The 14,409-nt window shown below is 52.6% G+C and overlaps 7 protein-coding genes across 7 annotated transcripts; 5 read left to right on the top strand and 2 right to left on the bottom strand.

The window, feature by feature from the left end:
• Positions 1-1,252: 1,252 nt before the first annotated feature.
• On the top strand, positions 1,253-4,515 carry BDV14DRAFT_208758 (putative protein kinase Yak1; the record flags this gene model as incomplete). The annotated part of the gene is made up of 8 exons (XM_073775482.1): positions 1,253-1,802; positions 1,865-2,124; positions 2,174-2,373; positions 2,425-2,584; positions 2,636-2,895; positions 2,962-3,081; positions 3,139-3,497; positions 3,548-4,515. 8 exons carry the CDS (start codon positions 1,253-1,255, stop codon positions 4,291-4,293), a joined length of 2,655 nt encoding a protein of 884 aa, XP_073628241.1. The 3' UTR covers positions 4,294-4,515.
• On the top strand, positions 4,516-5,165 carry BDV14DRAFT_56501 (uncharacterized protein). Its single transcript, XM_073777052.1, has one exon. It carries the CDS (start codon positions 4,710-4,712, stop codon positions 5,085-5,087), a length of 378 nt encoding a protein of 125 aa, XP_073628240.1. The 5' UTR covers positions 4,516-4,709; the 3' UTR covers positions 5,088-5,165.
• A 656-nt stretch (positions 5,166-5,821) lies between these two features.
• nip1 (translation initiation factor eIF3 core subunit c) lies at positions 5,822-8,829 on the top strand. The gene is made up of 2 exons (XM_073768653.1): positions 5,822-6,247; positions 6,328-8,829. Exons 1-2 carry the CDS (start codon positions 5,908-5,910, stop codon positions 8,583-8,585), a joined length of 2,598 nt encoding a protein of 865 aa, XP_073628239.1. The 5' UTR covers positions 5,822-5,907; the 3' UTR covers positions 8,586-8,829.
• Positions 8,704-9,307, bottom strand: BDV14DRAFT_56491 (uncharacterized protein). Its single transcript, XM_073777051.1, has one exon. The coding sequence runs from the start codon at positions 9,134-9,136 to the stop codon at positions 8,822-8,824; it is 315 nt and encodes a 104-aa protein (XP_073628238.1). The 5' UTR covers positions 9,137-9,307; the 3' UTR covers positions 8,704-8,821.
• BDV14DRAFT_199972 (ESCRT-II subunit protein SNF8) lies at positions 9,143-10,008 on the bottom strand (the record flags this gene model as incomplete). The annotated part of the gene is made up of 2 exons (XM_073773408.1): positions 9,143-9,464; positions 9,530-10,008. 2 exons carry the CDS (start codon positions 10,006-10,008, stop codon positions 9,143-9,145), a joined length of 801 nt encoding a protein of 266 aa, XP_073628237.1.
• Positions 10,009-10,337: 329 nt separating this feature from the next.
• On the top strand, positions 10,338-11,886 carry BDV14DRAFT_199971 (60S ribosomal uL30 domain-containing protein; the record flags this gene model as incomplete). Its single annotated transcript, XM_073773407.1, has 3 exons — positions 10,338-10,354; positions 10,964-11,075; positions 11,260-11,886. The coding sequence occupies 3 exons, from the start codon at positions 10,338-10,340 to the stop codon at positions 11,884-11,886; spliced, it is 756 nt and encodes a 251-aa protein (XP_073628236.1).
• A 462-nt stretch (positions 11,887-12,348) lies between these two features.
• BDV14DRAFT_56472 (putative amino acid permease family protein) lies at positions 12,349-14,317 on the top strand. The gene has a single exon (XM_073777050.1). It carries the CDS (start codon positions 12,542-12,544, stop codon positions 14,165-14,167), a length of 1,626 nt encoding a protein of 541 aa, XP_073628235.1. The 5' UTR covers positions 12,349-12,541; the 3' UTR covers positions 14,168-14,317.
• Positions 14,318-14,409: the final 92 nt, after the last annotated feature.

The raw sequence follows: 14,409 nt of genomic DNA, 5'->3' as shown, positions 1-14,409 counted from the left end.
GATAATTATTTGCATGTCACCGATGACACGAACAATATTGCCCGAGACGGCTGAAAAAACTGGGTAAGTAGTGAGAAGAAGTGGATCTGGCGAGGTTGCACCTCTTATGTACCAACGTCGATTGGAGACTGGCGAGTTAGCAGACAGTGGCTAGATCAGCTTTAGCGCCACTCCAGCGTTTGTTTTGAAGTGGGATTGGATAGAGAATATGCCGGGCTATTATGAGAGTTCTGGAAGGCTTCAATGGTTCATACCTGAATTTGCGGCTCGAGTCAATTGGGTAGCAATATGGCGACTCAAGGGGGCAGCTGAACGGACAGACCTGACAAGATCGCCCAAGAGGCTGGGTAGAGACGACTGACTGGGTGATGGCGAGAGGGCCAAGCCACGGACAAGCACAGTAATATTTGATCCATTATTTTTTGTACATAGCCGGCCTCTTACGCAGCTTCTGGCTAGTTGCAATATTAATTTTGCGACTCTGACGTTGCTCAAATTGTTGTTAATATAACTCCCCTGCCTCCAGCTCGTCTCCACTGACGAGCATCTTCACCACAACATAACTCTGTTTATTGATAAAAGGTATACCGATCAAGAAGTGAAGTCGCGATCAGCAAGACCATCCATCAGTCGGAGCAGAGGCCTATTGCAGCGAGAGTGGCCGTCGTGAGCTGGCACTACGTACGTACTTGGGAGAAATTAGGCGGCCTGAGGCCACCAGATTCCAACATCAAAGCATCGTCGTCGTCTCCGCCTCCACGAACGTCCTCGTCTCTCTCTCTTTCCCTCGCTTCCCCTCCTCCACGACTGCATCACGATCCCTTCCGACCCTTGCCGTTCTTCTGTGTGTGAACGTCTGTTGGGACTTCCCGTTTCCTCCGGGACTTCCAGCAGTCGACACTCCTGTCCACTTATACTCGGCCTCCCAGCCCCTGCTGAGGCCTGAGGTTTGTGGATTGCGACCGCCCTACTCGTGTCCCTCACCATCTCATACGTGGTGATCGCCTCGCCTTGCTTCCAGATCGAAATTTCTCGAGGATAATGAAGTACGGATTAGTCTAGAAAAAACGCCAATTCCCTCGTCTTGCCTTCGACGACTCGCACTGTGCCCACATCGCCCGCCTTCCGTCCCCCCCACTGCTATCTAACCCCCCGATCGCAGTGCATGTGCGCTGTTGTTCCCCAGGCGATCGTCCTCATCTTGGCCAGAAAATCCACGATTGCCTGCGCTCGTCGCTGCGAATAGGCAAACATGGAACCTCAGTGGCAGCAGTATAAGGATCCCTTGGTGGGCCGTCCTGCGCAGTACAACAATAACGGGTTGGCGTCGAACCCGAATCCCCAGCACCTGCCCTCGAACTACGGCAACCAACCACAAGGATCGCAGGCCCCTGCGGGCTACACCTACGAACCCTTCCAGACGCCTGGAATTGTCGCAAAACCTCCTCCGAGTAAAACGGCCTCCATGACCTCGTCCCCCGCCGCGACACCACATACCCGGGATTACGGTCCTGATCCGGATACGGCGATGGAGGATGCGGATCCGTACAACCGCTCCAAATACCCTTCGAGGGCAACTCACTCGAGCCGACCGTCTTCGCAGTACTTTCCGACCGAAGGTTCTACTGCCGCCCGTCGATACTCGCCAATGAACGTTTTGTCGCCTACTTTGCCCTACAACTCGAGTCCGGGGAAGTCCAGCAACTCCTACGGCTTCCCGCCCGCGACGCATCCGTCACGACAGTCGCCAACAAGGTCGGCGAATTACTCTTCGCCCCCTCAACCCTTCCAGTCGCCTCCTTGTGAGTCTCTCAATCTACGCAGTCAATAATCTTATCCAGCGTGACTAATTTTGAAACCGCAGCATCAGCAGGGTCCCGCCCTCCTAGACTACCTCCCCTCCAGCCCACCGACATGAGTCCCGATCAATTCTTTGCTCCGTCGTCAGGACCACAACTCAGTTCGCCATTTGCCGAAGGACGTCCAGTTGGCGGCGCTGTACAGCAACCAGGCCGAGGACCGGTGCCAAAATTTCAAAAGTTCAACTCTGTCCAGGAGCTCCAGCCCCGCATTCATGCCCAACCTGCATACCGGCGTGCAAACCCAGAGGGCGGCTTCATCAGCGTGAGTACCATGCTTGCGAATTTAACAAATTGATACTGACTTCAAGAAGCCACTCCAGGCGTTAACCAACCATCTTCCGGCGACCTACCGAATTTGCAACCCGAACTTCCACTACGAATCATCGAGGAATCCTCGTCGTGTGCTTACGAAGCCCAGCAAAGGCGTCAAGAACGATGGGTTCGACAATGAGGACAGTGACTACATTCTCTATGTCAACGACATTTTGGGTAGCGAAGAGGCAGGGCACAAGTCAGTCACCCTTCAGTAGTCTTCCTCGGTCTTAGCTAACGAATTGTCTAGGAACCGCTATCTTATTCTCGACGTCCTCGGACAGGGAACTTTCGGCCAGGTCGTCAAATGCCAGAATTTGAAGACGCAGGAGGTTGTTGCCGTTAAAGTCATCAAGAACAAGACAGCCTACTTCAATCAGAGTATGATGGAGGTGTCAGTTTTGGATCTGGTAAGCATTTTTTGCAGTCTTTTGGTAAACTTCCACTCACCTTCGTAATAGCTCAATAGCAGATACGACAAGAACGACGATCACCATCTCCTCCGGCTCAAGGATACCTTCATTCATCGCCAGCATCTTTGTCTGGCGTTCGAGCTACTTAGCGTCAACCTTTACGAATTGATCAAGCAGAATCAATTCCGCGGCCTCAGCACCACTCTTGTTCGTGTCTTCGCACAGCAATTGCTGAACGCATTGAGTCTATTGAACAAAGCACATTTGATTCACTGCGATCTCAAGCCAGAGAATATTTTATTGAAGAAGTGCGTCAAAGACCTGGGTTCAATATCTTTATCACTACGATCGGAAGCTGACAGCGTCGTTTACAGTCTCGAAAGTCCAATCATCAAAGTTATTGATTTCGGTTCCGCTTGCGATGAAAGACAGACAGTCTATACATACATCCAGTCTAGATTTTACCGCTCACCAGAAGTGCTTCTCGGCCTACCGTATGCGCCCACAAATTCTAACCTTTCCTTAACTAGTTTTATGCTAACATTATGAAGGTACTCATCTGCCATCGATATGTGGTCTCTCGGCTGTATTGTTGTTGAGCTCTTCCTCGGGTTGCCGCTGTTCCCCGGTTCTTCGGAGTACAATCAAGTTTGTCGGATTGTGGAGATGCTAGGATTACCGCCAACGTGGATGTTGGAGATGGGCAAGCAATCTGGTGAATTCTTTGAGAAGACTCAGGACGAGTTCGGACGAAAGAGCTACCGCCTGAAGAGCCTGGAGCAGTATTCCAGAGAGCACAACACGAAAGAGCAGCCGAGCAAGAAGTACTTCCAAGCATCTACCTTGGAGGAGATCATTCGAAGCTACCCAATGCCGCGGAAGAATATGAAACAAGCCGAGATTGAGAGAGGTATGATCATTCCATAAGGTTTATGTGTCGTTATTAACGTTATTCCACAGAGGTCAACAACCGGGTAGCTTTTATTGACTTCGTTCGCGGTCTTCTGTCGATCAATCCTCTTGAGCGCTGGTCGCCTCAACAAGCTAAACTGCATCCTTTCATCACGCAACAGAAGTTTACTGGGCCGTTTGTGCCGCCCATGAACCTGAAGTACTCATCGCTCAACAAGACCCTTCCTCCAGGCATCCAGCAGCAACAGCAAGCAGAAGCCGCCAGCAAACAACGAGCGGCACATGCCCAGTCTGCTGCGCAAAGTGCATACTCTATGCAAATGAACCAGTACCACCCGCCAGCGCACGCCCAGGCGCCACCGCCAATGTACTCGGGGATGTACGCCGGACATCAACAAGCTCCTCCGCCGTATCCTACCCAGCCACCGGCTTATGGTCATCAAATGAACATAATGCCTGGTCAAATGCCTCAGAATCAGTACGGGCCTTCTCAGAGTCTTTACGCACAGGCAACAACGAGAGCTGGTCGTCAACGAGCATCCACCATGGATCCCCAGGGCGTTCCACCCACTATCCAACGAGTTGCCAGCCACCTCGATCCCAACGCACCTATCCGACTGCAGCCAAGCCCAGCCTACTACCCACCGCCAGCTGACGGTTATGTTGATCCGAATGCCGCAAATCAGAGACGACGAGGCAGCCGTGTGGGCGGTACCCGCAACAGAGACTTTATCCGCACTCTTGAGGACGGTGTGCTTGGTGAAGGGTACATGGGTCAAAATCAGTGGCATTAGCGGTGACGTGAAATAGGCAAAAGTCATAAGCTAGGCATTCTTTTTTTTTGTTGGGCACCAGCTTAGTCCGTATGCGCTAGTCGCAGCGGCAGCGAACGCAACCCCCTCCAAATTGCCGTGACAACATGGCTGCGTCGATTCGCTCGATTTGGCTGAGTTCCTTTGCCTTGGTCTTACCATCGGCCCTCCCAAAGGAGTCGTATTGATTACTACTGCTCGTCTAACTCCACCCCAGCATTTTATTAGACATGGCCCTCGGCTTCCGGCCAGTAACATGCGGAAGGAAGGGTTATTTCAGTCTCCGTGATGATGGCGAGCAGACCGTTTGCTCACAGGCTTAGGCGAACATCAAGGCTTATTTAAAGGCGCATCAAGCCCCTACCTATGCCTCGCTTCCAGGTGTCCAGCTCGGTACAATGTTGGCATCCACCTACCCCAGAATTATGTACGCGTTGCTTCAGGCTCCTCGGGCATTATTGGGAATGGCGCAATTCATTTCCCTATGTTACATTTACCTTTCACTTCTTCTCATTTTCACCTTCATGCTTTTCTTTACGACAGTAATGCAGCTGTCCTTGTATGTGTTCCACGTCATGCATTGTTTTGATTGCTTTTCTGCGTCATCCCTCCTACCAAAAGGACCACATCATTATAGCTTGGATACTCAGGCCCAAAATGCCAGTCATGCCAAAAATTTGCTTCACTTCCCAGCTACCTGGGGCATCCTAGTGGGGACGGACGAGGACACCTTCGGCTACAGACTGTCAACCAGCCTGACGGCCGCCCCAGCATAGCTTTTCCAACGATAGTGCTATAGGCTAGCGCTGAATCATATTGATGACCTCAAAAGTATCATTGCAGGCCATTTGACCGGTCCTCCTACCCTAGTTCTGTCCTTTAGGAAGCCCGGCCTGAACGCGCGTTTGTATTCTCTTATTAGCGGACATTTTCAGCACCGCGAATGTATATATTGCATTAACAGCGTATTGATGTTAAAGATGATTGGATTATGAAAATAGCGAGTCTGGCTGCATTTTGAATATGTCAAATTACTCATTCTTCATCGTTAGATATATATTTCTTCCTCGGCCAAACGTACTAGGTCGTACACTCCGTAGTCATCACGAGCTGTATCATTTGTAGAACCCAATCAATGTGAGCCGAAGCCCTTTTTTCCTTCCACTGCACATAAGACTTTGGAACTGGGCGCTTGTGATATCCCTGTGTCTTGTCCAAGTACACTTCATGGTCGAGATATGTAGATATTTTCGGAGAGCGGGAGAAAACGCCAGACGAAAGATATTCCGAGACCAGACTAAAAGCTCAGACCTCAAACAAGCTGCCGAATACTCTCTGATTCAACAGAACTCAACAGTTTCTCGATAATCGATGGCGTCCGAGGTATGTACAAAGAAATCTGGTATAGATTTTCATCACGTGATACTACCCAAAGCGGTCAAGCGCGGGGGCTCGCTTAGTGTTGGAAATTTGTGTGGATCGCCGCCCAGCCAGCCTGCGGCAAAGATCACTCACAAGTCAACGGGATTTTCCCTATCACCACCCTTACGGCCGGCCTTTTATCCCCGTGAACGCAACGAGAGACAAACCGCCAAAATGTCGCGCTTTTTCTACGCCAACGACAGCGACAGCGACAGCAGCGGCTCCGACGACGAGGAGCTCTACGGCGACGAGGAGGTCGAGAAGTCCGAGGAGGAAAGCAGCGAGGAGGAAGACTCTGATGCCTCTGAGGAGGAGTCCTCTGAGGATGAGGACGCCGGAAAGACGGGTGCGGGGCGGTTCATGAGGGATGCGAGCGAGAGTGAGGAGAGCGAGGATGAGGATGTGGTGAAGGTTGTTAAGAGTGCGAAGGATAAGCGGTTGGAGGAGCTGGAGGCTACGGTGAAGTTGATTGATAATGCTCAGAAGATTAACGATTGGGCTGTTATTTCGGCCGGTATGTTTTTCTGAGGTTTCTGGGTTTTTAATGGTGGGATGGGTTTGAGTTATGGATGCTGATAATGTGGCTTTGTGCAGAGTTCGACAAGATGAACCGCCAGATTGTCAAGATTGCTCAGTCTGGCCCCGTGCCCAAGATCTACGTCAAGACTGTTGCCGACCTCGAGGATTTCGTCAACGAGACCGTTACCAAGCAAAAGTCGTCGAACAAGAAGATGAACGCTAGCAACGCCAAGGGTTTCAACGCCATCAAGCAGAAGATCAAGAAGAACAACAAGGACTACGCTGCACAAGTCGAGAAGTACCGCGCCAACAAGGACGGTTTCATGGAGAGCGAGGATGAGGAGGAGAAGGTCAAGAAGGCCACCCCCCCTGCCCCCAAGAAGTCCGACCCCGTCTATGTGGCTCCTGTCACTCAGGTTGGTGAGGACGATGGCTTCGCTACCGTTGGCCGTGGCGGAAAGACCCTTCAGTACACCCCCGAGAGCATCCTCAAGCACCTCCGTGTTATCGTCGAGTCACGCGGAAAGAAGAACACCGACCGTCTCGAGCAGATCCGCACCATGGAGAAGCTTTTGGACGTTGCCCAGACTCCTTACCAGCGCATCCGTGTCTACCTTACCCTCATTTCCACCCGCTTTGATCTTACGACGACATCCACTGCTGCCTACATGAGCGTCGAGCAATGGAACGCCGCTGCCCGTGAATTCGCTACCCTGCTTTCTGTCCTCGAGAAGGAGCGCGATCTTGTTGTCAGTGAGGGTGCTGAGGAGTGGGAGGATGACGAGAAGCAGCCCCAGATTACCGCTGGCCAGACTTTCTACATCCCCGGCAGCATTGTCTCGTACGTTGAGAGACTGGATGACGAGCTCACCCGCTCTCTGCAGCACATCGACCCTCACACCGCTGAGTACATCGACCGCCTGAGTGACGAGAAGGACCTGTACACCAACCTTGTCCGCACCCAGATGTACGTTGAGGGACTCACCAAGAGGGAGAAGAACGACCAGCGTCAAGACAGCCTGAACCGCGTTGTCATGCGAAGACTGGAGCACATCTACTTCAAGCCTTCTCAGGTCATCACAATTCTCGAAGACGGCACAGACAAGGCTCTGCCCTCGGAGCTTGAGACTTCCATCACAACTCGCGGCAGCACCAGCGACGCCGAGGACCTTGTCCAGACCCTCTGCAACTACCTCTTCAAGAACAGCGACGGTATCCTCCGCGCGCGGGCTATGCTTGCGCAGATCTACTTCCTTGCCCTCCACGACCAGTACTACCGTGCTCGCGACCTGATGCTCATGTCCCACTTGTCCGAGAACATCGCCAACTTCGACGTCAGCTCCCAGATCCTCTTCAACCGCACACTCGTCCAGATCGGTCTGTGCGCCTTCCGTGCCGGCCTCATCTACGAAGCCCAGAACACCCTCTCCGAGATCTGCGGCAGCGGTCGCCAGAAGGAGCTCCTCGCCCAGGGCATCATCCTCCAGCGCTACTCCACCGTCTCCCCCGAGCAAGAGCGTCTCGAGCGCCAACGCCAACTCCCCTTCCACATGCACATCAACCTCGAGCTCCTCGAGTGCATCTACCTCACCTCAAGCATGTTCCTCGAAGTCCCCCTCATGGCTCAGACCTCTTCCTCCCCCGAGATGAAGCGCCGCGTCATCTCCAAGACCTTCCGCCGCATGCTTGACTACAACGAGCGCCAGGTCTTCACGGGTCCCGCCGAAAACACCCGTGATGGCGTCATCATGTCCGCCAAGTTCCTCGCCGCCGGCGACTGGAAGAAGGCCGCCGAGATGCTCAACTCCATCAAGATCTGGGACCTCATGCCGGCCCCCGAGAAGATCAAGGAGATGCTCTCCGCCCAGATCCAGGAGGAAGGTCTCCGCACATACCTCTTCACCTACGCGCCCTTCTACGACAGCCTCTCCATCTCCACCCTGTCAACGATGTTCGAGCTCCCCACCAAGAAGATTCAAGCGATCATCTCCCGCATGATCTCGCACGAGGAACTCGGCGCCGCCCTCGACCAGGTCAACGACGCCATCGTCTTCCGCAAGGGCGTCGAGCTCTCCCGTCTGCAATCCCAGATCGTTACCCTCGCCGATAAGAGCATGAACCTACTCGAGGCGAACGAGAAGACACTCGAGCAAAGAACCCAGGGCATGGCCAATGCCTTCCAGCGCGACCAGGGGCCTGGTGCCCGTGGCGGCCGTGGACAGAGGGGCGGTGGCCAGGGTCCCCGCGGCCCGAGACTACCTGGTGGACAGCAGCGCCGGCCTGGTGGGCAGCAGTTCGGTGGTGGTGCATTGGGTGGAGCGATCAAGGCATAAATAAAATTTCCTGTTTTGTAATGGCATGTCAGATTTCCTTTTTCTTTTCTTTTTTCTCATGGTCTAATGTTATTGGAATATGATACTATGATCATTCATCTGCGTTTTTCTTATGTAATGGTTCTAGAGGAATTATGTCAAGTCTTCTTCGTATTCTCGTGCCCAATGAACGATAGCAGAACATCGTGAAGAGCCTCCTTGGATAGTCGTAAAGAGATCCTATGGTTCTAAGTATATTATACATGTTGTCCTAGCTGAACGCCACCTGACGCCTGGCAAGGACCATGCCCGAGAGCAAGGTAAAAGTACCATTTTGTCCGTTCAGAGCGAATGCCGATAATCAGCGTAGCGGCTCCTGTCCATCCCAGTGGCAGCCACTGAGTGAAACCTGGGTCAAAAGCGAGTATGGCCCAAAGGGTTTGGAAGCCGTTAAGGTGAGGCGGCTCGCAGTTATGACTCGGGAGGTCGACTGTCCGAGTTGGTGACCCAACGCCATCATACAAATGTCCGATCAACGGACAACCATAATTCGAAATCCAACAAGATGGCATCTCCGATCAACCGCCCTCCTCTCCATCCATCATCAGATTCTGCGGCGACCAGTACTCCTTCTCCGGACACTGCAAATCAACCCAGACAAGCCCATCAGCCAGCAGATCATCAAGGACCGTCTGCGCGCGAGGCTTTTCCCAGTTCAGATTATCACGAAGCATCGATACGCTCACGTAGCCAAGGACTTGAATCGCCTCGAGCACGGTAGCTTGGTCTGTATTGAGTTCTTTGGGGACACTCCGGATATACTGCTTGCTGCCGACGAGGATAATGGAGAAGCCGGAGCCGAGAGGTTCGAGGGATTTTACGGCGCGGAGGACGTCGTCGCTGCATAGAAACTTCATATTAGTACCGCCTGGTCATAGTTGAAAGGGTATGTATTTGAATCATACTCAGTAACCTCAAGGCCACTCCCAATAGCCCTCCCCCTCCCAACCCTCTTCGTAGCCTCCTTCACTCCCAAAAGTCCACCATTCTCACTCCTCGTCTCCCGACACAACTCAACCACACGCACTGCAACCTCAAAATAGAAATCATTCATGTCCCCCCCCATAATCTGTGTCCAGAAACTAGACGCCCCGCTGTCGCCCGTCTTCCGCGCATTCTTACCCTTCACATTACTAGCCGCTAACGGGTCCACGCCGATGGCATTACACATGCGCGCGAACTCTGCGCGAAAGGAGGGGTTCGATTTTATGGTTTCGCTGTGCTCGAGGGCAAATGTGTGGAGGAGGTTCTGGAATACGGAGAGTTGCGTTTGGAGACTGGTTGTGTGCGTAGAGCGGAGGTTTGCGCCGTGTGTTGCGTAGGATTGGGATGTTTGGGTGCGGTTTGTGAATGCGCCGAGGCCGACGCCACGGCGAGTGGACATTGTGAGAGGTTAAGGGGTGTTGAGTGGTGATTGAGTTGTTGCGGGGTTGGAGACGGAGTCGAAGCTCCAAGTCCAGACGCAGCGATGAGGCTGGACTGAATGAGCTTATCGTTATCAGCGATAGCAGCTGATAAGGGCTTAGGTCTGATAAGGGCAGGAGGCTAGAAGAGGATAGCGTGGAAAAGAACATGCACTAGCCCGACAGGGTTAGCACCCTCGGCAACCCACAACGCGCAATTCTTCTTCTTTTCTTCTGAAATTTCGAACTTCGACTTCTCTCCAGCACGACAACGCCAACCGCCCAACTCGCGCACCAACAGACCGTCGCAATGGCCGCTACTGCTACGTATGTTGCTACTTGAACCCCCTTGCCGGCTGATTCGTCCTATGAGCCTGTAAGGTTCGGTTTATAGTCGTCCTTCTCGCTGGAGATGCTCCGATCGGAAATGGTCGCGAGGCACCAGCTCGATTCTTCCCGCCGTCTCTTGTCTTCAATGCCTATCCTGCTCGGTCGCATTCGCATCAATGGAAACGTTGGCCGTGGAAGTGATTGACAATGGGTTGAGAAGAGGCTTGGGGTATTGAGGTTGAAAGCACGCTGCCTTCTCCTTGAAAACAATTGTTGAGAGCTATCGTCTTGTCTTCTGCCCGTTCACTCGGTCGGAACAACAGACAAAGCGTCAACATTATCTTCCAGAGCGTTATGCTTAGGGTCTTGTCGGATGAGGCTTGTCACGTTGACGCCGCACTGAACTGCGAACATCGTCGCTGAAAATGCACGAGTAGTAGCAACAGTCCAAGGTGTCGACCAACCAACCTCACTGATTAAAAAAATTTTGTCGGGTGTTATACTTTCTTCCAAGCCTTCAGCATGAGAATGTGGCGCTGTAGCCGCAATTCTTACACTCGGCGGAATTTGTTCAATTTTGCGGACAGACTGAACTGACCTTCACAGCACCGTTCCCACCCAGGACCAGGTCCTCGTCCCCGAGACCCTCCTGAAGAAGCGCAAGAGCCAGGAGCAGGCTCGCGCTGTTGCCCGCGAGGAGGCTGAGAAGAAGAAGAAGGTTAGTGAAGATTTTTTTCGTTTTTCTTACAATTTACTTTACGGTGATGACACCAACCTTCACGCGACTAGATTACCAGTCGATGCTGTCGCTTTGTTAACCATCTTTCGGGGCTGAGAATTTTGTTTCCGCTATTGCTGCTGCCATGTTCTGTTGCGACATTCGCTAACTCTTGAACGTTCAGGCCAACAAGGAGAAGCGCTCCGTCGTCTTCAAGCGCGCCGAGTCCTACGTCAAGGAGTACCGCGACGCCGAGCGCGAGAAGATCCGTCTTGCCCGTGCTGCTCGTGCCGAGGGCAACTTCTACGTCCCTGAGGAGCCCAAGCTCATCTTCGTTGTCCGTATCAAGGGTATCAACAAGATTGCTCCTCAGCCCCGCAAGATCCTTCAGCTCCTCCGTCTCCTCCAGATCAACAACGGCACCTTCGTCAAGCTCACCAAGGCCACCCAGGAGATGCTAACCATCATCAACCCCTACGTTGCCTACGGTTACCCCAACCTCAAGTCCGTCCGTGAGCTCGTCTACAAGCGCGGTTACGGAAAGATCGACAAGCAGCGCGTTGCCCTCACCGACAACCAGATCATCGAGGAGCACCTCGGCAAGTACGGCATCGTCTGTATGGAGGATCTGATCCACGAGATCTACACCGTCGGTCCCAACTTCAAGCAGGCCAACAACTTCCTCTGGCCCTTCAAGCTCTCCAACCCCACTGGTGGCTTCCGCACCCGCAAGTTCAAGCACTACATCCAGGGTGGTGACTTCGGTAACCGTGAGGAGAACATCAACGGCCTCATCCGCCAGATGAACTAGATTTGTCGCGGCTACGGTTGGGCTTGTCGGTGTTCGCGGGGTCTGGACTACTGGCGTCATGTCGGTATAATGGTCTGAATTCCGAGTTGAAAATACAAAAGCTTTGAGCAGTTATGATTCCACGTTATACCCTGTTAGTTAATTGTAGTTCACTTGTTCTATCCTTCCTCTTTATCGTAGTCCCGATGCCGTAGTAAGAGTACATATCTGTCTAGCAACCCTTCGCCCATCCTCTAGTGTAACCGTCAAGGCGAAAGAAGCCAGTCCGTCAAGTCGCTTCCACTGATCAATCCTAATGACTCCAACTGCCGTCAAGATGCACGCGACGCCAAGTAGAACCCCCGGGGTATCTCCAACGCATAGACCTGCCAGTTCAGGAAGTGATACTCTCCACAAACTTCCCTAGTCCTCTAGTCCTCTATGCAACGTCAGTATCAGATTCAATTCAATTTATCAATGACATCTACATTTACCACATTCTCACAGTAACCTGGTAGATAATGACCCACATAGAGCCAAACCTATAGGTGACAGTGAGCGGCTTTCTTCCCCGCAAACTCTGTCACGGTGGGAAATTTCTTCCAACATAAAGAACGCAACCCAACCGCCTCTTGACAGAACATCAGAAAATGACCTGACATCCACAAATCGCATAATGGCCGAAACCCTCGTCAAGCCCATCGAGGGCGACACAGACCAGTCCTTCGAAGATGAGCGGGACCTCGCGACAATGGGGCACACCCAGGCCCTCTCGCGCAAATTCAATGTGTTTAGTATGCTGGCTCTCGCTTTCTGTGTCCTGGGAACATACTCCACTTTCGCGCAGGGAATTTCAACGGGTCTTACGAATGGCGGAGCGATTACAATTCTCTGGGGATTGGTCCTGATTACAGTGTGCAATCTGTGTGTTGCTGTTTCGCTGGGTGAGCTTGCGAGTTCTATGCCTACTGCCCTGGGACAAGCGTACTGGGTCTTTCGACTTTGGGAGACGCCGCTTGGCCGGTTCTTGTCTTATATGACGGCCTGGATCAATACGTTTGGGTGGTGGACGCTCACGGCCAGTCAGGTGGCGTTTATGACGGAGTTCTTGCTCGGTATGAAGACAATGTTTGATCCTGAGTGGGATGGCGGGGGAAAGGGGTGGTTGCAGTTTGTGGTTTATGTTGGCGTGACGTTTGTCTTGACCTTGACGAATGTTGTCTCCTGTCGGAGTGATAGGGTGTTGCCCTGGTTGAACAACTTTGTCGGGATATGGTTCACGGCGCTGTTTTTCATTCTCTCGCTTGCGCTGTTGATTTCTGTTGGGACCAAATCTGAAATGGAGTTTCAGCCTGCGAAGTTTGCGTTTGGGAAGTGGATTAATGAGACGGGGTGGTCGGATGGTGTTGTTTGGTTTACGGGGTTGGTTCAGGCTGCGTATGGGCTTACTGCTTTTGATGCGGCGATTCATATGGTTGAGGAGATGCCTTCGCCTCGTCGAGATGCACCGAGGGTTATCTGGCTTGCTGTTCTTCTGGGTTCTATTACGGGCTTCATATTCATGCTCATCTGCCTCTTCTGCATTCAGAACGTCGAGAAAGTCGTCAACGCCGAGTTACCGTTCATCCAGCTCATGCAAGAAACCGTCGGATTGCGAGGCGCAGCGGTCCTTCTCGCCCTCTTCATCTTCAATGGGCTCGGCCAGGGAATCAGCATCCTCACCACCGGATCTCGTCTGACTTGGGCATTCGCCCGCGACGGCGCAGTGCCCTGGAGCGCGTACTTCGCACACATCGACAAAACCTGGAAAGCCCCAGTCCGCGCCCTCTGGGCCCAAGGATTCCTCATCGCTCTCGTCGGAATCCTCTATCTCTTCGCCAGTACCGTGCTCGACGCAATCCTCAGCGTGAGCACAATCGCCCTAACAGTTTCGTACGGAATCCCCATCGCCGCGTTACTTTTCGTCGGAAGGGATAAACTCCCACCAGGCGAATTCAAGCTAGGACGCTGGGGAACGCCCGTTAACTGGGTGAGCATCGTCTACTGCGCTGTTACAACGGTGTTCTTCTTCTTTCCCGGTGGACCTGATCCGGCGCCGGCGGATATGAATTATGCCATTGCTGTGTTTGGCGTTATGCTTGTTGTTGCAGTTGGGTTTTGGGCTGTTAGGGGGAGGAGGACGTACCTTAGGACTGAGGATGCGGTTGCGCAGATGATGCTTGCTAGGCGGTTGGAGAGTGAAGGTGTTGGAAGTGGAAGTGGAAATGGGGTTGGGCTTGAGGGGAGGGAGAAGATGAGCTAGCTGGGATACTAGCAGTTGTTCATAGTTTGATATAAATACTACGAGGCTCGATGATTCAGTATATTTGTGGGAGCTAATTTGACTCACTAACGATGTTCTAGGTGGATTAGTCCTTGTGCCTTCCCTGGAGAACAACAAAAATCAATACTCAACAGGAAGGTGCAAATGGCAGCCCGAGACGGAAGTCACTCGAGGATGCTTTTCATCAGTAGGGTACAACGGACTCAGCTCTTTCCACTCTT

Source organism: Aspergillus stella-maris (assembly GCF_047715825.1).
Source record: "Aspergillus stella-maris strain CBS 113639 unplaced genomic scaffold BDV14scaffold_26, whole genome shotgun sequence".
In the NCBI taxonomy this organism is placed as follows: Eukaryota; Fungi; Ascomycota; class Eurotiomycetes; order Eurotiales; family Aspergillaceae; genus Aspergillus; species Aspergillus stella-maris.
This window is presented reverse-complemented; position numbering and strand designations above follow the sequence as displayed.

Coding starts and splice junctions, on each gene's coding strand:
- BDV14DRAFT_56501 (XM_073777052.1), top strand. CDS start 4,710: ATGTTGGCATCCACCTACCCCAGAATTATGTACGCGTTGCTTCAGGCT.
- BDV14DRAFT_56491 (XM_073777051.1), bottom strand. CDS start 9,136: ATGCCATCTTGTTGGATTTCGAATTATGGTTGTCCGTTGATCGGACAT.
- BDV14DRAFT_56472 (XM_073777050.1), top strand. CDS start 12,542: ATGGCCGAAACCCTCGTCAAGCCCATCGAGGGCGACACAGACCAGTCC.
- nip1 (XM_073768653.1), top strand. CDS start 5,908: ATGTCGCGCTTTTTCTACGCCAACGACAGCGACAGCGACAGCAGCGGC. Junction 6,248..6,327: donor TTGGGCTGTTATTTCGGCCG/GTATGTTTTTCT, acceptor GGCTTTGTGCAG/AGTTCGACAAGATGAACCGC.